At 36.9% G+C, this 22,505-nt stretch overlaps 1 protein-coding gene across 1 annotated transcript in view; it reads left to right on the plus strand.

Moving 5' to 3' along the window:
- Positions 1–2,723: 2,723 nt before the first annotated feature.
- LOC126823518 (rho-associated protein kinase 1) overlaps positions 2,724–22,505 on the plus strand; it is a 171,808-nt gene continuing 152,026 nt past the window's right edge. The window contains exons 1-5 of the mRNA XM_056101670.1: positions 2,724–3,409; positions 4,613–4,696; positions 5,162–5,470; positions 6,574–6,840; positions 6,986–7,054. Of these exons, the coding sequence (XP_055957645.1) occupies positions 4,681–4,696; positions 5,162–5,470; positions 6,574–6,840; positions 6,986–7,054 (661 nt within the window). The 5' untranslated portion in view covers positions 2,724–3,409; positions 4,613–4,680. The remainder of the gene's footprint in view (positions 3,410–4,612; positions 4,697–5,161; positions 5,471–6,573; positions 6,841–6,985; positions 7,055–22,505) is intronic.

The raw sequence follows: 22,505 nt of genomic DNA on the forward strand, positions 1-22,505 counted from the left end.
TCTCTCTCTCTCTCTATCTCTTTTGAGGTTTATTGAGTTATATAATATGAAGAAAGGTTTCTGTATTTTGGGGTAGACGACTTATATGATAAAAATTAACGTTTCTGTAACTTACCAACCTGAGTGTGTTTTGTCGTAGTTTCTGTAATTTTCCACCATGCGTGTGTTTTTGTCGTAGTTTATGTAATATGTTGGTAGGATTGGTATGGCATGCTAATAATGATGATGTAAATGTTGTGTTAATTAAGTGTATAAATGTGTTGGGCAGGTATATAACAGGTAAATACAGGTAGATATAGGTATCTAAAGTAAAACAGGTATTATTACACCTAGTGTTATATACTGATAGTACTATAATAGGGGAAAACTCACTACAGTACATTACTGATGGTATTATAGTAGGATCCCACTCACTACAGTACATCACTGATGGTACTACAGTAGGCTCACACTCACTACTGTACATCACTGATGGTACTACAGTAGGACCCCACTCACTACTGTACATCACCGATGGTATTATAGTAAGATACCACTCACTACTGTACATCACTGATGGTACTACAGTAGGATACCACTCACTACAGTACATCACTGATGGTACTACAGTAGGCTCACACTCACTACTGTACATCACTGATGGTACTACAGTAGGACCCCACTCACTACTGTACATCACCGATGGTATTATAGTAAGATACCACTCACTACTGTACATCACTGATGGTACTACAGTAGGATACCACTCACTACTGTACATCACCGATGTTACTACAGTAGGATACCACTCACTACTGTACATCACCGATGGTACTACAGTAGGATACCACTCACTACTGTACATCACTGATGTTACTACAGTAGGCTCACACTCACAACTGTACATCACTGATGGTACTACAGTAGAATACCACTCACTGTTGTATAATTATCCCGTTTGTTTTCTGTACGATAAATGATTACTTTGTTTCATTTGATTATTAATCATCAATCATTGTAAAAATATTAACCCTTGTGCGGATACAAGGGTTATTTTGGGACCCCACGACCATATCCTTAAATTTTGCGAGGAACTGGTTCATAATTGTCTAGCGAGAATTTTATACATAAATGGAAATGAGATGGGGTTTAACGTCCTACTGTTTTGCTCCGAACTGTGTGCTATGCGGGAAATTTTCCCCGGACAACGGCACTACTGCCTACTCTTATATCGAATTCCAACTGTCAAGGGATCTTTTACATGCACGCCAATGCGTACATGGCACCTCGGTTTTTCGTCTCATCCGAATGACTAGACAGCTGTCCTTGTCAGACCCTCCGTCCTGCATCACTGACAAGGGTGGACTTTCTCGGCCATTGCAAGGATCGAACACCCGACCTCCAGGCTAGCGAGCCAGCGTCTTACCCACATAGCCACCGTGACCCCCCGAATTGTATACATTGTCAGCTAATTAATGTCGAGTATAATGCTGATCATAGAATGGACGTACAAGAAACTACGAGTATTAAATTATCGGACACAAGGGGTCTTTTGGACCCCCCCTCTCCCCTTCCTGTCAACATTTTGCTGGTTACAAGTATCTAATCTGTTCTGAGCTGGGTACTAGCTTTGCATTTTGAATCTTTCTTACTGATGATATTGTTTTGGTCATTCTAGTAATCTAGATCTGTAAGCAAATCTAGAACCAAAACCCGGCAGCGCAGCCCATGTAACAGATAGCGTTGTCAGGAAACGACTATACGCTCTTGAACTACTTTGTGGATGTTGGTTTTCAGGGGCAAAACTACGGATGTCAACAGGACCACAGAAAGATTGAAAAAAAAGAACTCTGACCTGTAGAGTGTTTATAGGATTTTAGGGGACATGACCTGGGGCAGCTATGAAACTTAACAGGTGCCCCTTGGAACTAGCTAAACAACCACAGCTAGTTTGAAAAATAACTTTTCAAAAAGTTTTATCTGTCAAATGTTTACCAGAATTGTGGACGAACGGGGGGATTTACAGAAGGATAGGGGTGACTACAATACACCCCCATATTCAATAAGGGCATAAGAAGATTCTCCACGTACCATGTTAATACCTCATTCCCCAGAAAGCCAGGATTAAAGATAATTTTATCTAACGACATTTCTCTGTGTTTTATTATTCATAGCCAACAGCCAAACAGCCAATTGGAACTCACCCTGTCCGATTTATGACTAACAACAATTTAAATAGATACGAATTCCGATTTCAAGGAGATATAAAGGCAAACTTCCATATATGATAATTTGTACATAATTACAGCGAACACATGACTAATCTTTATACATTTCAATAAAGACCCGTCACTTAAAACGAGTAACACGTGATTACAGTATGGTTCTTGTACACAACAACACGATAAGAAAAGAAAATATTGATGGTATGCAAGGTCAAACGATCCACACAACTGCTAATAATTCTAGAAAATTCCCAATAACTTAAACACAAATCCGGTTTATCGTGCACAATGCAGGATATACATGGTCTTTCAAGAATAACTGATATCACCTCTCATTTGATGAGTTGGCAGGGTTAATAAAATTTGATGAGTTGGCAGGGTTAATAAAATTTGATGAGTTGGCAGGGTTAATAAAATTTGATGAGTTGGCAGGGTTAATAAAATTTGATGAGTTGGCAGGGTTAATATACACATTTAAATCGGCTTTCTTTCAATTATGTCATTTATAGTTTCGTTTATCTCATTACCAATGGATTAAGACTTGTTGTTGTTGTTGTTTACATTTCACTTGGTTGACTACGGGCATCTGTAGATGGACCATACAAATCAAATAACTAATAACGTGTCGGGTAGTAACCTACATAATAGGTTTCAATTTCTACGTGGTTTCCCCTTGTCAGTGGTGCAGAACGGAGGGCCTGACAAGAACAGCTGTCTAGTCCTTCGGATGAGACGAACAACCGAGGTCCCGTGTATACATTGGAATGCACGTAAAAGATTCCTTGGCAGTTGGAATTCGATATAAGAGTAGGCGATAGTGCCGCTGCCCGGGCAAAATTTCCCTCGTCGCACACTGTATGGCGTATGTCCGTCTTCATTAGCCCAGTATAGGAGCAGAACAGTAGGACGTTAAACCCCATTTCATTTCATTTCATTTCAATTTCTATAAGTTAGCTACACGATATAAATGGTGAAGATATTTATAGTAGCATTAGTCATTATTTACCAATCATACAGTTTAAACCACGCCTTATTTTTGATTATTAAATGAAAGTTTGGGCATATTTGTAGATGTGACAGTAACACGCATATAAATAACGGTAAACCACGAAGCGAGCGTCAGAAACAATCCAGACAGCCGACGTTAAACATCTACCAATCTAGATTTGAGGTTTTCTTCAACAAGAACAATTAAACACAGTCAGGTAGATATGATATTATTCTATATATTTATTATATTTTTGTATATAGTAGGTAATATTTCATAATAACTGTTAATATTTTATATCTTCATAATAAATCTATAACTCTGTTAATATTTAATATTTTTATAAAGTAGGAAATATTTCATAATAAGTCTATTAATATTTGATATTTTTATGTAGTAGAAACTCTTTAATAACTCTATTAATATTTCATATTTTTATATAGTAGAAACTCCCTGGATATTAAATTTCTATTAACTCTATTAATATTTGATATTTTTATATAGTAGAAACTCCTTGGATATTAAATTTCTAATAACTATATTAATATATAATATTTTTAAAATAATTCTTTTAATAATTGATATATTGATACAGTAGGAACTCTATAAGATAACTCCATTAATAATTGATATGTTTATATAGTATATTAGAAACTCTATAAATATTAAATAATAGCTCTTTTATAATATCGCTTAAAATAACTCCATTTATATTATATCATTATATAATATGAACTTCCTTTATAATAAAGTCTAAGAGACTATAAATAGCCATTGCACGTGCAATTCTCTACACATCTATCAATATTACAGCCGTAAAAAATCTATTGTTGACGATTTTGAATAGCAGTAAAATCTAGCTTTTTGGTTATTACAGCAGCTTTGGAAATTACGTTCATTTTACTTTTTAAATTGCGTTATCATTAACTGTACAAATAATATCTCTAAAACACTTTCGTTAGGCAAGAACATGATACTAGCAGTTTTCAACATGGGCGTGTCCAGGAATTTGAGCAGATGGGTGTAGTGGGGGGGGGGGCGTCAAGGTTATCATGAGGTTTAAGGAAGCTCTGAGACAATATTAAACATTTTGTGTATTAGACCATAGAACATGATACTAGCAGTTTTCAACATGGGCGTGTCCAGGAATTTGAGCTGATGGGTGTAGTGGGGGGGGGGGGCGTCAAGGTTATCATGAGATTTAAGGAAGCTCTGAGACAATATTAAACATTTTGTGTATTAGACCATAGTTAAATAAAATAGAAATATTCAACATTTTGTATATAGTCCACATACTATAAGGCTTAACTTCAAGTAAACCTTTGAATACAAACCTAGGTCTCCATCCTCCTAATGCCAGAACATACAAGTCAGTGAACGAATTGAAATCTAATTTTAATTACATTTTCTTGTTTTTAAGATAAAAGACCAGGTGAAGTAAGATACCTATCTAGCCCAGTAAAGAAATAGTAAAAATCTGTTATCAAGATGGCAATGTATCAAGGTAAGTGGAATCATATGATTTTAATACTCTATCTACTTTACTCTCAGATTCCTTATAATGCCCCTCAGTGGACCAAAAGTCTTATGTCATAACCCTTGTTCTTTAATTGTCCAAATTTCGAGTACGTCCCCTGAATCACTTGTTGGATTTAAACCAAATTGGTACTTATGTTTATTGGGTGATTGTTTTAAATCAAATTGGTCAGCCCAATTAATTTGAAACATGACTTACACACAAACTTAATATTTATTTGATCCACAGCTACTTTCATAATAGATTGTTTACTTATGGTGTATTAATCCCTATCAATTTACCCCCACCCCCACCCCCCCCCACCCCCGTTGGTTTGGACTTGATTTCTTCGTTTATGGATTGTCTCCCTTGCCACTGTTTACAAAGACAAAATACACAAGCATATTTGAGATTATCGAGAACAGAATAAAGCTGTGTAATAAATTATTTCAGTAAAACAAAAAGGTCGGATGCCAGAAGACGACTATGTGAGAGTGCGAGACAATTACTGCTACCTGGTAGAGCAGATCAAGGAACCAGTAAAACTTAGTAATAAATTATTTGAAAAAAATATATTCGACGCAGATGAAAAAGAAGAAATACAGAAAATTTTCAGGAACGCTGAAAAGGGTCGGGATGCAGCTGCTGACAAACTACTGATGTATGTCTTAAACAGTGGTGACGCCTATGGTAAATTCATCCTATGTTTACGAGAACTGGGTTACAAGAAAATCGTAAATGTATTAGAAAACACCACGAATGGTAAGTTTATTTCTATTTTAAACAAGAACAACACACCATATATATATAAACATTGACAACTTATAAAAACATAAAAATACAAACGTACCGGTTCTTTTCGTATTTGTTTAAATGAATCTGATTTTTGCGAGAAATCATAGAACATCATAGAAAATATAAATGATGGATCTACAATAGGATTTCTTATTTTTACTAAATTAGGCCCTTTGCGCCCTTTCTAACATGACAATATACTGTATGTGATTATAGCAAAATAAGAAAGATTGATACTATGAACGATACTATAATTATCTTACTATAACTGGATTATCTCCCTTATTATTGTTGGCGCTATTTACATGCAAACTTATGACGTCAATTGGCAGACGATCACCTTTGTGTAACGTCATTTAGCAGACGAGGGCCGTCAAGACTGGTTGCTTATGTTCGATGGCTTCGCCTTCCATGTATTTTAATTCAGTACTATTTCTGGCTCAATATGCTGACATTGAGATTTTATGTAGCAATTGGCCGATCATGACTGACACCAGTGTGTTACAACGTTCCGGAAATATTCCCACTTTTTTCTTCAATTTTTTTATTCTTTGATTTCATTTCGACTGAAGCCTATATAATCACTATAGCTAGTATAGGCCCTGTTCTGTAGGCCTACGGCGTAGTGGACGCTTATAGCTAGCACCCGGATCCATTCAGATTTTTTTTATTTGAGATGTCTATGTATATTGGAGCCACGGTGGCTCAGTGAGTAAGACATTGGCTCGTAAACCTGGAGGTCCCATGTTTGATCCATTTCCGGCATGATACAGTGATGTATCGACGGAGGGCATGGGCCTTGACCCCCTGGTAAGGTAAAGTGTATAGTCGTTTGGATGGAACGAAAAATCGAGGCCGCCAGTACACATTGGCCTGAAGATAAAAGATCTCCTAGCAGTTGGAATTCGATATAAGTGTAGGTCGTAACTCCGCTGTAGGACGTTAAACCCCATTTCATTTCATTTGTCTATGTATATTGTGCCCTGTCCGTGGGTTTGTCTTGTGTAATTGTGTATTATATTATATCATACAGGTAATAGTATTGAATTGTAAATAATTTTATCATACAGGTAAAAATAAAACCAATCTGATGACAGAACAAGACAAGACAAGACATCAGCTAGAAGACTTACATAAAGATCACGACCTTGCAAAACAGGAATTAGAGAACCTGAAGAAACAGATGGAAACACAAGATGGGGATTCCAAACAGATGTTGAAGAAAATCGAAAAACTTGAAACATACAAAAAACAAACTGAAGAGAAAGAAGCTCTGACAAAGAAGAGATTTGATGAGTTGGAGACATGTATTAAAACTCTTACCTTAAATGAGGAAGGTAGGTTGATATTATTACGTCATACACACATCGTCACAAATTATTACGTCATATACCCATCGTCATTGAAGTCAGAAGACGTATAATAAACTTTATAGTTATTCTAGTTAGATGAAAAATATTAAATATGATTTATATATTACAGATACCGTTCGGCAACAATTATTACATGGTACTTTGTCTGGTAATACAAGTGATACCTCAGATAAGAAAGGTAAGTTATTCTAATATATAATATAATATCCAACGGCTGACTTACCTGAAGGGGATCACGTGGCTAAGTGGGTAAGACGATGGCTCGCTAGCCTGGAGGTCGGGTGTTCGAACCCTGCATTGGCGGAGAAAGTTCATCCAGATTTTCCGGCGTGGTTCCCCCTTGTCAGTGATGCAGGACGGAGGGCCTGACAAGGACAGCTGTTTAGTCCTTCGGATGAAACGAAAAACCGAGGTCCCGTGTATACATTGGAATGCACGTAAAAGATCCCTTGGCAGTTGGAATTCGATATAAGAGTAGGCGATAGTGCCGCTGCCCGGGCAAAATTTCCCTCATAGCACACTGTATGACGTATGCCCTTCTACATTATCCCGATCGGAGCAGAACAGTAGGACGTTAAACCCCATTTCATTTCATTTCTGACTTACCTGAAACAATATTAAATATGACTTGATAAACTGTAAATATAGTATAACATGTTATATATTACAGATACACGTCAACAACAACAACAACAATTATTTAAAGCCTGTCTACATGGTACTTTGCATGATATAAAAAACATGGTGAACATAGATGTTAACGTCAGAGACAAGTTGGACCAGACACCGTTATTTAAATGTTGTAGATCAAGTGTAAGTCCTGTAGATAAAATAAAATATCTAGTCAGTCATCAGGCTGATATTAACGCTAGAACCAGTTATAATCATACCATCTTACACGTGACATGTTGGAGTGGTACTTTATCTACAGTACAATATCTTGTTGATGATTTACACATGGATGTTAATACAACAGGTCGTTACAACAAGACACCGTTATTTTACTGTTGTATGTCAAGTGTAAGTACTGTAGATAAAATAAAATATCTAGTCAGTCATCAGGCTGATATTAACGCTAGAGACAGTTATAATATTACCATCTTACACGAGGCATGTCTCCATGGTACTTTATCTACAGTACAATATCTTGTTGATGATTTACACATGGATGTTAATACAACAGATTGTTACAACCGTACACCGTTATTTTACTGTTGTATGTCAAGTGTAAGTACTGTAGATAAAATAAAATATCTAGTCAGTCATGAGGCTGATATTAACGCTAGAACCAGTTATAATAATACCATCTTACACGTGGCATGTCTATTTAGTACTTTATCTACAGTACAATATCTAGTTGATTGTTTACATCTAGATCTACATGTCAAGAATAAAGATGGTAAAACACCTCTAGATTATTGTAGGTGGTCAGACATTGAGGAAGATGAAAAAATAAAATATATTAAAGCTAAATCAACTAAACGTCAACTATCCCGTCTCAAGTCTTTCTTTAGACGTTAAATATATCACAGATCAAATGAAATTAAAATAAAATAAACAAGTTATAATAATTCGTGTAAACTAGTCAACATAATGTTATTGTCTCTAGTCATACAATTTACAGTTTTATTGTCTCTTGTCAACAGTTAAAACTACTGATGACGTATTATACTGTCTGTAGTCAACAGTTAAAACTACTGATGACGTATTACACTGTCTCTTGTCAACGGTTAAAACTACTGATGACGTATTACACTGTCTCTAGTCAACTACTGATGACGTATTATACTGTCTGTAGTCAACAGTTAAAACTACTGATGACGTATTAAACTGTCTCTAGTCAACAGTTAAAACTACTGATGACGTATTATACTGTCTGTAGTCAACAGTTAAAACTACTGATGACGTATTTGTATTTTATCTACAGGACTAATACTGTGTATATATTTATTGTTTATTTTATTGTTTAATTTATTTAAAATGTCTTAAAAATTTTATTGTATATATTTATTTTCAATGAATAATACTGTTTACAAAAACTCGTGTTTATTTTTATACGTTCAATCGTGTCTTTGCGCTTGTGTCTATGTTTGGCCCACAGACTTCAATTCTTTGGTGCATGCCCAAGCCTCAGGGACAGAGCCATGCCCAATGTCCTTTATTTTGGTGCATGTCCAACCCCCAGGGGTGGTGAAATGAAATGAAATGGGGTTTAACGCCCTATAGGTCTGCCCCGACTGGTCTAATGAAGACGGACATTCACCATACAATGTGCTATGACCAGTGCCGGACTGGGCCCGCCTGTCCACCTGTCCGTGACAGGTGGGCCTAAGCTCATTTAAAAAACGTGGGCCTAAGCCTATAAAGAAAAGAAAAAAGAGAAAGAAAGGAGAGGGGGGGGGGGGGAAAGAAAAGAAATCTGTTATCTAATTGTATCAGGAAATCAAAAATTTGCCATTTTCTGCTTTGGTGTGAAATGCTTGAAAAATGGGTTTGTGGCTGTCAATTTTCAAAATTTTGCTGGGGGGACCCCCCCCCCCCAACAAAACCCTCGGACGTTCGTGCGACTTCGGCGCTTACTTAGGTGGGCCTTGGTGAATGACCTGACAGGTGGGCCTTTGATCCGGCACTGGCTATGACTGATATTTTGCCAGAACAGCGGCGCTACGACCTACTCTTATTTCGAATTCCAACTGCCAAGGGATCTTTTACGTGCACGCCAATGTGTATAAGGGACCTCGGTTTTTCGTCAAATCCGAAGGACTAGGCAAATTTTCTCGGGCAACACCGGGAGCCAACCCGTGACCTCTCGGCTAGCGAGCCAGCGTCTTACTCACTAATCCACCGTGCCCCCCCCCCCCCGAAAAAAGGGGCGGTGCCACACCCACTTTTTTTTGTAAACCTTTTATCTGTAAATTGTCTACTGGTCGCACTTATTAACAGATTTTGTTTAAATTCGGCGTGACCAATCATTTCAATAACAGCTTTTCACTTATTTATATTTATCCGTGTCTCATGCCCCCCTCCACCCCCACGCCCAAGAAAGGCAGAGCCATCCCCAATTTTGGTGTTTACCGTCTACAGGCCGCAATTCTGAATTTGTCATCTGATTGCCCCGATCCCCAGAAGCGGGGTCACTCCTTTTTTATTTCTGCTAATATTTTCTCTGTAAATTTGGTAAAACAAACCTTCTTTGTCTCTTGTTATATTGAGAACTAGATGAAGCCCATTTATACCCAGCCTTCTCAGCAAATCCGGAGATTTCCTACCATTTTATTAATCTCTTTCACCCACCAAAATTGATTGCCAAGGCAGCGGCTTTATATGTGAAATTTGGTGGTAACTACTTGTAGGTGAAACTCTGTTGATATACATGTACTACTGTTTGTATGAATATATTTTCACCGTACAGTTATCAAGATTTGTGAGACTTAATTGATCAATCCTGAATGAATTGTTGTTCCTTCCTCATTTCCAAACAATATTTAGCGCGTGTGCGTTCTATCATAAGGTCTGTAATCGAGTCAACTGGCTTGGTTTCGATTCCCCAGTTGTATGTGGCAAGGAGAAGGGTCGCTTGTCCAACATCGTGGGTTTTCTCCGGGTCCTCCGGTTTCCTTCCACTGCTAAATACCCCTACGTGCAAGCGAATTATTGAGATAAAATTAAACCGTGTGTCAGTCCGAAATGACCTAGTTTGTGTCGAGTGGACGTTAGACCCCATTGTTCTCTCTCCCCCCCTCTCTCTCTCTCTCTCTCCAATATATTTGGAAACTTGAATCTTTGTGAAATTCAAGCATAATACATGTCTCTAAAAGATTGGGAAACTGCGGTGGCTCAGTGGGTAAGGCACTGACTCGCTAATCAGGGAGTACATGATTCGATCCCGGTGTTAACCAAGAAAGTTCTCATGTATTTTCCAGCGTCGCAAGATGGAGGGTATGGTAAGGACAGGGTCTAGTCTTTCGGATCGGGTGGGACGAACAACCGAGGTCCCTGTATACGTAGGCGTGTACGTAAAAGAACCCTTGACAGTTGGAATTTGGAAGAAGAGCCGATCGCCAAATTTGGTCGAGAAAGTTCTCAGAGATTTTCCAGTGTTGTTTCCCTTTATTAGTGATGCAGGACGGGGGGCATGGCAAGGGTGGCGTCTAATATACCGGATAGTATGAACAACCGAGGTACAGTGTACACGTTGACGTGCACGTAAAAGACCCCTTGACAATTAGAATTATAAAGAGTAGTACGCCATAGGCAGCTGTCCTGGCAAATTTTCCAGCTTTGTTTCCCCCTTGTTAGTGTCTCAGCGCCACATTTAGGGCAACATTCCTTCATATCGCACTCTATCACCTATGTCCGTCTTTAATAGCATCTTGGGGGCAGCAAAGTAGGACGTTAAACCCCGTTTAATTTTATTTTATTTCTCTAAAATATCTCTCATCTAACTTTACGAATAGAATCAATTCTTTGTATCTGTGATAGTTTACCCTACGTACAGGGGCGTACATAACGATTTTGTGTGTGGAGGGGGGGTAGCCAAAATGCGACCGACTGATGCACATGCCCCTAGTACGATTGACGCAGTCAGGAGTCGAGCCCCACAGGTGCGAGTTTTCTAGCTAGGGGCCATGACCAGTAGCGGATATAGAAGCTGTGAATAGGGGGTGGGGGTGGGGGTGGTTCCAAATCTAAGGCGCCATCCATAATCACACCCCACAAAGAATGTCAAGAAAATACTGGCTATAACATTCAGCGTCCCGGTAGAACATAGATAGTATTGTATAATTATATAGTTGTTCGCCGATCGTGGTCTATACTAGCCGGGCAGTTCACTATAACCGTGATTATGATAGTGCTGAAACAGTATAAGACAATCGAGGAGTGGGAGAATGATGTTATAATAGAATAGAGCGCAGCAGTGAGTCACGTGCAAGCTGGAAATCGAAACCACTCCACTTGACCCAACGACAGACTTTACGCGCCCCCCCCCCCTTCCCAACACACAACAATAAATATCAAATATATACATGTGATTGTAATAATAAATACTGATTGTTTATTTGTTTGTCAATTTCTATAATAGGAAATTATATTTGACTTAATAATAAACCAATTGTCTCTTGTCTGTATTTATTTCTAGTATTTTATAATCTGTTCATTAAATGCCAGGTACAAGAGGTGAGGTGGGGAGTTGTTAGGTTATAATGGGAGGTAACTCTTACCAAAGAAACATAGATCGACTTCAACACACTAATGATCACAGGCTAGTATTGACATCAATATTAAATCCATGCCATATTTATTTAACATATCGATGATTTTAATCTTTATAACAACAAACAGACCAACATGTGTCAATCATCTGATAAAAATATTGAAAGGTGTCAATCTGGAAGGTTGTTTAGATAATGTTAAACAATGGATGTCATGTAACATGCTAAATGTCAACGATGAAGTCGTGGGTCCTACTCACAGGCGGTGTAAATTATTGCAGAAGATGCTTGCGCATCATTAGCTTGGTCCTTTGTCCTGTCAAGAATCGACCATGTAATTCGTTACTAACTGGTATTACTGACGAAGAAGTTTCAAAGCTCCAAAGATTGCAAAAACGAGAGGAGTTCACTAGTCCGGGGGTTCACTAGTCCGCCACTACAAGAAATACTATAAATATGGGTATCAATAAACCTAACCCTAACCCAACCCGCGGCCTAGTGAGCATTCCCCGCAAAAACCATGCTGCTTACGTTGTCACTAAAACTAGTCTTAAACAAATTACATTGGCTCCATGTTCCAGAAAGGATGAACTTTAAAATATAATCTTGAACTTATCGATCTATTAACAAATCTGCTCCAGGTTATCTTCAAATTCTAGTATTATTGTATCATTACCTATCAGAAGGTAAATTGTTATTGGATGTACCTACCTGTAGGTACCTAAACGCACATTACCTAACAGAAGGTAAATTGTTATTGTATGTATCTACCTATAGGTACCTAAACGCACATTACCTATCAGAAGGTAAAATGTTATTGGATGTACCTACCTGTAGGTACCTAAACGCACATTACCTATCAGAAGGTAAATTGTTATTGTATGTACCTACCTGTAGGTACCTAAACGCTCATTACCTATCAGAAGGTAAATTGTTATTGGATGTATCAATCTGATTGAAATACAGATCTATATTTCGTTTCGGTTTTTTATACTTTTGATGGCCTACACTACATGAATGAAATTTTGAACTATAGAAACGAAACGAAATAGGATCTGTGTTTTAACCAGATTGTATATGTATCTACCTGTAGGTACCTAAACGCCGCTAACCTATCAGAAGGTAGCCTAAATTGTTATTGGATTATCTAATTACCTACCTGTAGGTACCTAAACGAGGTTTAACTATCAGAAGGTAAATTGCTATTGGGTGTATCTACCTAATGACCGTACCTAAACGCCAATTTGATTCTCCAAAATGAAATAGGGATAACGCAACTTGATGATCGGGATTCGTTTTATTTCCCGCGTATTTTTTTTATTCTGCTGTAAAATTCACAACAAAACGAAGAAATGCTATGTTCTGATAATACGATAAAACGTCTATTTTAAATGCCATTGAAAGACCCGTCTTCTATTCACTTAATTCATTAAAAATTAGCTTAGTTTGTGTATGAAAATAATAATCGTCATAGATGTATTATCTCTTGTTTAATTCAGATATATTGTATTCAATCATCTCTAGTTTGTGATTCTTCATTTATCCAATTCCTTAAAATACTCCAACTTGTTGTAATTTAACAACAACTTTCAACTTTACCTGTTCTTTTCTTTCCATTGCTGATGTAATAGTTCAGGCCTATAAATCCATTTATTTTGTTCTCTTCTATCTTGGCCTATAAATCCATTTATTTTTGGATAATATTATATTCAAGATATAGACCTACTAGACTTACTAATAGTAAATCCACCCGGTTTGCTGAACACTTTGAAGGCGAGTAAGTTAGTATATTAGGTCTATATATTAAATATAATATTATCCAAACATTAATGGATTTATAGACCTAAATAATATAGAACAAAATACAAAATAAATATATTTATAGGCCTGAATCATTACATCACCAACAGAAAAAAAGAAAGAGCAATGTTGAAAGTTTTGGTTAATTTTACAACAAAATTTAAACTGCCAAGGAATCATTTCAGGCATACTAATTTATAAAAGACCATTCGTCAGTCCTTCTTGCAGTACAAGTAATGCAGTCAATGGAGTCTATTTAATTGTGGATATTGAAGGGAAAAGCAATAAAATGGGGTTTAACGTCCTACTTTTCTCAACAAACCAGGCTAAAGATGTGTACTGGGAGGGAAATTTTCCATCTCCTTTTCTCTTCATCAAATTTAAATGCCCATCTTCGTACCATACGAATAACTAGACGGATATTTATATAAAATGAAAGCGGCATAACATCCTACTTTTCAGCTTCATAAATGCTAAAAAAGAAGGCTATGTGTTCTATGAGGGAAATTTGACTCGGACAGCAGCGCTATGACCTCCTCTTGTTTCAAATTCCAAGTGTCAGGGGTTCTTTTACGTGCACGCCAACTTGAGACGGATAAATAAAGAAGATGGAGACAATACAAAGTGACATTTTATTTTACAAGTTTGAAAATACATAATCTCCCAAGTTAAATAGCTAGTCTACAGTGATGTTATAGAAATCTACTGTGTCACAGATAGTGTGATGGAATGGGCATTCAAAGCCTCAGATAATGATATAGACATATGTGATATCACAATTAATGCTTTGCATCAATGAAATTGAATCACAATGTGATCCTATAAATTCCTAATAAAAATTGACATCAAACGGGGTGTTGGATTTCTCTCTTTAAAAAGCTCGGAGACGATGATGACATCATGCATTGTCTACTGTCAAATTTCCTCAACAGGAACCTGGCAAACCCCCTCCTACAAAAATTCATGGATCCGCCCCTGGCGCCCCCGCGCGACAAAGATAACACCCCTAAGCAGTGGCGTTACAATGGGGGGGGGGGGGCTCAGATCCAGACCCAAAAAATAAAATTAAAAGCTCAGTATTTTAAATATTATGCATCGCTATCTGAATTTTTTTCGCGCCTATGGCGCTCGATTCCATTGTGTCATATTTTTACACTCCGCTGTGGTCTTATACTGTCTCATCACTATCATATTCACGGTTATAGTGAACCGCCCAGTTGGTAGTACCACTTGTGCGTGGATCATGGGGCGACAGACTGTACAAATGTTCTGTCAACTGTCTATGTTGACATTCATTGTGGGGTGGAATTGGGATGGCGCCCTAGATTTGGAACCGCCCCTCCCCCCACCTTATTCGTAGTTTGTAGATCCGCTACTATCCAGGCGTATCCATCAGTGGTTCGAGCCGGGTAGTGGCATACCTGTTTCGGAGTTATAATACGACTTCCTGTTTCACAATACTCCTATAAGGGTCCCGCACTGAGCCCTCCCCCGTCAACACCGGGTAAACATCTAGGAATTAACGAATGACACTTCAAGATAATACTTACTTAAATAATAGAACGAAAGCTGCTGATTTTAGAAGATCGTTTACGTAAAGACGAGCAAACTATATGGGTCAGGAGCCGACCATGAATTGTGACGTCATGTAAAAATTCGAAGACCGTCCATCGATGCGCAGTTGTCCAGTTCGTATTATAATTGTGAATTGAGAAGGTATTGTCGTGAAATTGTATTGTCCCATTTTGTTTCCTGGTAACAGAATTCACGATATGTATAAAATTTGATTATGATATGCAACATGGCAGCTATGTGAATAAATCAATAAATTAAAAATGTCCATAGCTTAAATAAATGTTATTTTCCCATTCTGTTTCCTAATGAGTTAATCCACCATATGTATAATATTTGATTACTGTATGCAACGTAGCAACCATGCGAATAAATCAATTATGAAACATATCTATTGCTTTAATAAATTCCTTTTATTTGTGCCACTAGAAGTAAACAACATTAGGAAGTATTTTCATTTTCGGTTGCAGGCCCCAGTCCACAATAGGCCTATTACTATTTGAGCTTGAATAACGAATAACGAACCCAGTCTACAATATAACTATTCGAGCTTGAATAACGAAACTTAAATGACTTGTAAGAAGGATGCCTCAGCAGTAAAACAACTCTTTTCACTTCTGTCATGAAACAATTCATTTTGTTTTTCGTGCTGGAATAACGAATAATGAAACGAAACGTGTTTCGTTATTCGGGAATCAAATTTGGAATGTAATAAATTGTCAAGTCCTGACTGTGTTATTTAGAAATATGCCCCCACATTCCAACGTATAGTCAGTCCGTGTTACGTACGGGTCCTATTAATATTTTACTTTTACAGATGAAATAAAGCTTAATTGCAATGGTCGAATCTTTCTATTAATGTTATATATAAATCATTCCAATGGCAATGTTCGGGTGTTTCTATTAATATTACATATCAATCCTTAATGGCAATGTTCGGGTGTTTCTATTAATATTATATACATATAAATCATTCTTTGAAAACGAATTTGTTTAAAAACAAAACTTGAATTATGCTATTTATTGGAAATGGAATATTTGGTTGAACAATAACATTAAACAATCCTTTAACAATTCATAACATAAAATGGGTTTTAAAGTCATACTGTTTTAAACCGATTGGGCTAATGAAGACGGGCTTACGCCATGGAATGTGCTATGGGGCAAATTTTGCTTGCACAGCGCTGCTATGGCCTATACATGTTTCGAATTCCAACTGAAAGGATTCTTTTACATGTATACGACTATACACTGTCTTTGCCCCCCCCCCCCCCCGCGGCAGCCATGTGGAAACTGCGCGCACCGGCAGTTAACAAACCTCTATTCACTTATGTTACATAATACAATCTATTTCCTACAATCTAATTTGGTTTTTAGAGTTTGAATAACGAATAAAGAGACCGTGTATTGTTATTCGGGGTTGGAACTTATAAATTTTATATCATCTTTGTCCATTTGTCAAGTAAAGTACGTTTTATTTTGGGAGGTTTTATTTGGGGGGTGGGGTGGGGGGTGTGCAATTGACTTATAAGAAGGATGTATCAACAGTAAAAACACTCTTATCACTTCTACGGCGTAAAACAATCCATTTTCTTCTTCGAGCTTCAATAACGAAAAGAGAGACAGAACATGTTTCGTTTTTCGGGATAGAAACAAAATTATTATTGTTTCTTAAAAGTTCATATCATCGTTGTCTATTTGTCAAGTAAACAATGATTATTTTTTGTTCAATGAAAATTACTCCTGTATCATAAAACAGACTATTTTGTATTACAAGTTTGAATAACGATTTAGATGATTGGGTCACGTGGCGTGGTTTCGATCCATACTTATTCATTATTCAAAATTTGAATCCCGAATAACGAAGCAATAACAAATCACGATTTAATTTCACACTGCCACGAGATTCTGTCTCAATTGGAAAGAAACGCGGACTGTGATGAGTCCGTGGAGGTTATATTTGAGTTATCTCCCTTCCAACAGACATAAAACTTTATCTAAAGGGCTAGATTACCGATAACTGTGGCCTACTGCCTCGGGTACATAGTTAATCAAAGGATTATCTAATATTTATGGAGAGATATTAGATCCTGATCCCTTAACCATTTTCACTACGATCCGACTTTAATATCCTAATTCTGTAATTATAATGACCAAAGCCATTATAGGAGTCGTTTAACAATAATACACAAGCTTCTTTAATACACTGTCGTTACCGATACTTTATTCTTTTACTTTACAGTATCATTTGAACGTTTACGATATTTCGACAATTCTTTTTATACGATTCATGACGTTAACTTTAAGACGTTATACAATAGATCTACATCAGTACATGTGGAACTTTACTTTTGGTTACAACAGCAACAGTACTAACGGTAGTAACAGACAGACAGTAATCACAGTAACTGACAGACAGTAATCACGGTAACTGACAGGTTTTGCTACAACGAAAAGAAAAATAACTTTAAGTTTGATATACAAGTAAATAAACGTTTAGGCATAATCTACGTTTGCTTTAGATATCATAAATGGACATTAAATTGAATAATAATGTTACTTACAGCTTGTGGGGACTGTAAAAATAATACAGTCTCGTAATTAACGAAACGATAAAACAATTAACGTTAAACATCTTAACAGAAAAACATGGCGGTTATCAACAAACATGTGGTTACACATGTATCAAAAATATTGACTAGGACTAATTAATAGCTAAATTCTGGACAAGGATCCCTTCGAAAGAATGGATGACATAAATGACAAAAAGTGGATTATTGCCGTAACAGTAATATTTAGGAGGAGAGAGAGAGAGGGGGGGGGGTTGTAACATACGGAGAAACCACTGCCCAGGCAAAATAACACACAGGATATAGGGTATGACCATCTTCATTAGTAAACATGATATATAGTGTATGTCTATCTTCATTAGTACACAGGATATATAGGGTATGACCATCGTCATTAGTAAACAGGATATATAATAGGGTATGTCTATCGTCATTAGTACACAGGATATATAGTGTATGTCTATCGTCATTAGTAAACATGATATATAATAGGGTATGTCTATCGTCATTAGTTCACAGGATATATAGAGTATGTCAGAGCCATATATATATCTATATATAAGGTTCTTGGATGTATAGGACGTTAAACCCCATTTCATTTTCCCCTCTTCGTTAACCCAGTCGGTGCAGAAAAGTAGGACGTTAAACCCCATTTTATTTGTCTTCTTTCATTCCTACAATTAGTACGGACTGGATAACAAATAGTCCTAAACTTGTTTACAGTTAATATACATTTTATTTATTCTATTATTTTTAAATCATTGAATATTTAACAAACAATCATAACACAAATATAACAAAAATTAACTTGATAAATATATCCCCAAGTGTGAAATATATTATCTATTTTATTTATTTATATGAAACATATACTCAGCCAAATTAAAAACTGAACACGCACACGTAACTTGAACTGGAAAAACAAATTAAAATTGTTATTTTCATCTTTGTTAGAAAATGCCGCGCCTTTCAAATGTAGAACGTCTACGTGCTATAGGTAGGCTCTATGCTGGTCAGTCTGTGGTCACTGTTGCAAGAGCCTTTAATTGTTCACGCCAGACAATAATTAATCTTAGAATGAGAGTGCTTCAAACTGGAACTATTGCCGACCGCCCAAGGGCGGGAGCGCCACGTGTGACGTCACTCCAGGAAGATCAAGCAATACGATTACGTCATCTTAGAAACAGATTTGTCACTGCAACCTCCACAAGTAGAGAGATGTTTGGTGGAAGGGTAACTGCACAAACTGTTCGAAATCGCTTGCAGGCAGCTGGTCTTCGAGCTCGGAGGCCCTATAATGGACCAATATTGACACCTCTTCATCGCCGTAACCGACTTGTGTGGGCCACAAGACATAAGATTTACTCAAAGACAGTGGAATTCGGTTGTCTTTAGTGACGAATCTCGATTCACTTTGAGATTTGCCGATGGCAGGGCCCGACTGTACCGCAGACGAGGTGAACGTTACGCTCAAGTATGCGTCAGCAAGTGAATCCACCACTGACGTTGCAGGACCTTCAACATGTTCTTGCTGAGCAGTGGCGACGTCTTCCTCAGGTAGTGTTTACTAATGTTCTGAGATCCATGAGAAGACGTTGTGTGGCAGTACGAGACGCTAGAGGAGGCCACAGCCGTTACTAAACACTTTATTCCGATTGTTCTCCAAGTCTGTGAATTTCATTTTGGGGGGTACTGTGACATCACGAACGTTATCAATGTCAATAACTTTCGGCGAGACGTATTCTTGCTTTCTGTTGATGTCAAGGTCGTCTGTGCACAACATAACACTAAAATAGTTGCCTTAAACCAAATATTAAAAATCTAGTACCAAAAATCCCGAGTGTCAAGTTTTTAATTTGGCTGAGTATATTTAAACTTCTTAAAATCATTTCAACATAAATAACATTAAACAACGCCTAATTCATCGTGAAATAACTGTCTGTCTTTCAAGGATCTAGATCGAATGCTTCCACCTACCCCGGTACATAACAGAATCTCTCCACCCCTCCCCTAGATCATATATGTACCTGATTATCGTATCACTGTATCCACCATCTGATCCCTACATCCGTCAATTCGATGATATATTCACTCAACTGGCCTCCCGGTTCACGATGACCGAATTCCTCTATCTGTCTCCCGAGGTACATATAGATTTAGTGATAGAATCATTTGGTTACCGATGTGACGGTGTGGGATGGTCCCTGGTGTGTGATTACCGTTTCGGTTTAATATTGCCACACCTAATCCTAACCCTTGCCATTCCCAGATATTTTTGTATTGTTATTAAAATTCTAACACCTTCACAATTGAGAGAGAGAGAGAGAGAGAGAGAGAGAGAGAGGGGGGGGGGTGGGTTTAAAGGACAATACTGGTGTCAGTCATAATAAAATATGAGATAGAACTGGTAAAATACATTCCAAATATAATTTTAACACAGCGATCATTGCTACGGGAGATGTGTAACAAGCGCGTGAAGAAACGGGAAGTGGCGCCAAACATGACAAACACAAGTTATCCTTCTATATAACTGATGAGTTGACAGGGTTAATACAATTTGATGAGTTGGCAGGTATAATACAACTTGATGAGATGGTAGGGTTAATAGAATTTGATGAGTTGGCAGGTTTAATACAATTTTGCTCTGCTTTTTTCAATTATGTCATTTATAGCTTCTCTTATCTCATTAACAATGGGTTAAGACTTGCTCTTGTTATTGACATCCGAAAATCATGTTTCAGATTTCACTTGGTTGGCTTCGGGCGTCTGTCTTTTAGCGGAAAATACATTTCAAGATTCTTGCAACTATGTGGACTATCCTAAAATCCCTATTTTAACCAATAACATCTGATAACCAATGTTTGGTCGTTATTAAACCGGTATATAAAACCCTAGTGTACGAACATTAGTCAAACTTATAATTGGTTTCATTCCAGTAACCTGATCTTGTATCAAATATAAAGTTGATATTTACAACGGTGGTCATCTTTTACAATATGATAGTGTTACATAAAAAGATAATTTAATCTCTGTTGTATTATATAACCGAATAACGTCCTCAGAAGGAGATAATTTGAAAGATCACGATGGAGATTCTACGCCCTTCATTCTATCTTCCTGGTTTATAGAAATCATGGTGGAGCTTATTTTAGTTTCAAATTAAATCTGTTTAAATGATGAAATTAAATTATATTAAACCTCTGACTTTAAAGTTCTAAAACAGCAACTGTTTACACTTCTTAACACTGCTTATGGTTTTTATTTGCACCCATTTTCACAGTGTGTGATACGACATGGCTGACGGAAGCAATTCTTGATTAGGCTGGCTACATCTAATTAGCTAATCTGTCATAGATACGTGAGATGGACTTGAAATAGAGATCGACTGTTCGGTTACAGGGCATAACAGGATTTTCTTCTTCTGGAAGTTTACATTCTAAAAGTCTCACTTCTATAATAGAATCAGGCCTCTTCGTTTTTAACCTGGAGAAAGGGGTACGATATGGATTTAACAACATGTAATTGAGTTTTTGGGGAATTATATCAACGTCCTTCACAATAAACACATAAATCATTGCTGTCAACGCGTGATAAATAGCTACACAAACTTTTTATTATAGTTTGATTTTATCACCTAGAAACAGTTCAGCGGAGTGTTTATGAATAGTTTTTATTTTGAATGTCTCGTTTTATTAAATGTAAAATAGACAAAGTACATTCCTTAAACACAATAAAACGACCCGTATAAAGTAAGGCTGGCTATTTAAAAGCTCGTTATAATGATAGGAAATTTGACAAAAGAAATACGGAATACAAACACGTGCTAATATTTAGGACTGAAGAAATTCAGTTTATTTAGTCCTTAGGTGATATATATTACAGCTTATTTATTACCAAATATGGCTATGTATTGCTTATTACCCGTCTTTAAAAGTCTTACAATTAGTCGACAATAAACTAAGAAAAACAGCTTTCTAAATATCATATAAGGTCTCTTATCGTTGTTTGGTAGGGACGGGGCTTGTTATTGCTTATTACAGTCCAAGCGATTACTTATTGGAATAGGAATATTAACGTCTAAAACATTACTAATGATATTATGGACAGATGATTTTAAATAAGATTATAATATAAAACGATAAATACATAAACAAATTCATGTATGTTTAAAACACGATGTTAAAATACTTTGTCGTGCGAAGAGTCGGTGGGTCATCGTCTCCATTCGTTGTTAAAATGCGTCTTAGTCAAAATAAAGTTAAAACAGGGGAGTCCAGATCGCCAGTGGAGAAACGAAAAGGCAAGTGGCGAAGAAAATGAATCCACTTGTTTTATGTGGAACAGGCAAGTTATCGCAGTAAAAACCACAAAAACATATTAAGATACCTTATAATGGTGGAGATACGCTATGTACAACAATCTGTATAAATGTTGAATAACTCATCTTGTATATAGATAGTATTTATGACATCTT

The sequence above is a fragment of the Patella vulgata genome, chromosome 6 (genome assembly GCF_932274485.2).
Source record: "Patella vulgata chromosome 6, xgPatVulg1.2, whole genome shotgun sequence".
NCBI lineage: Eukaryota > Metazoa > Mollusca > Gastropoda > Patellidae > Patella > Patella vulgata.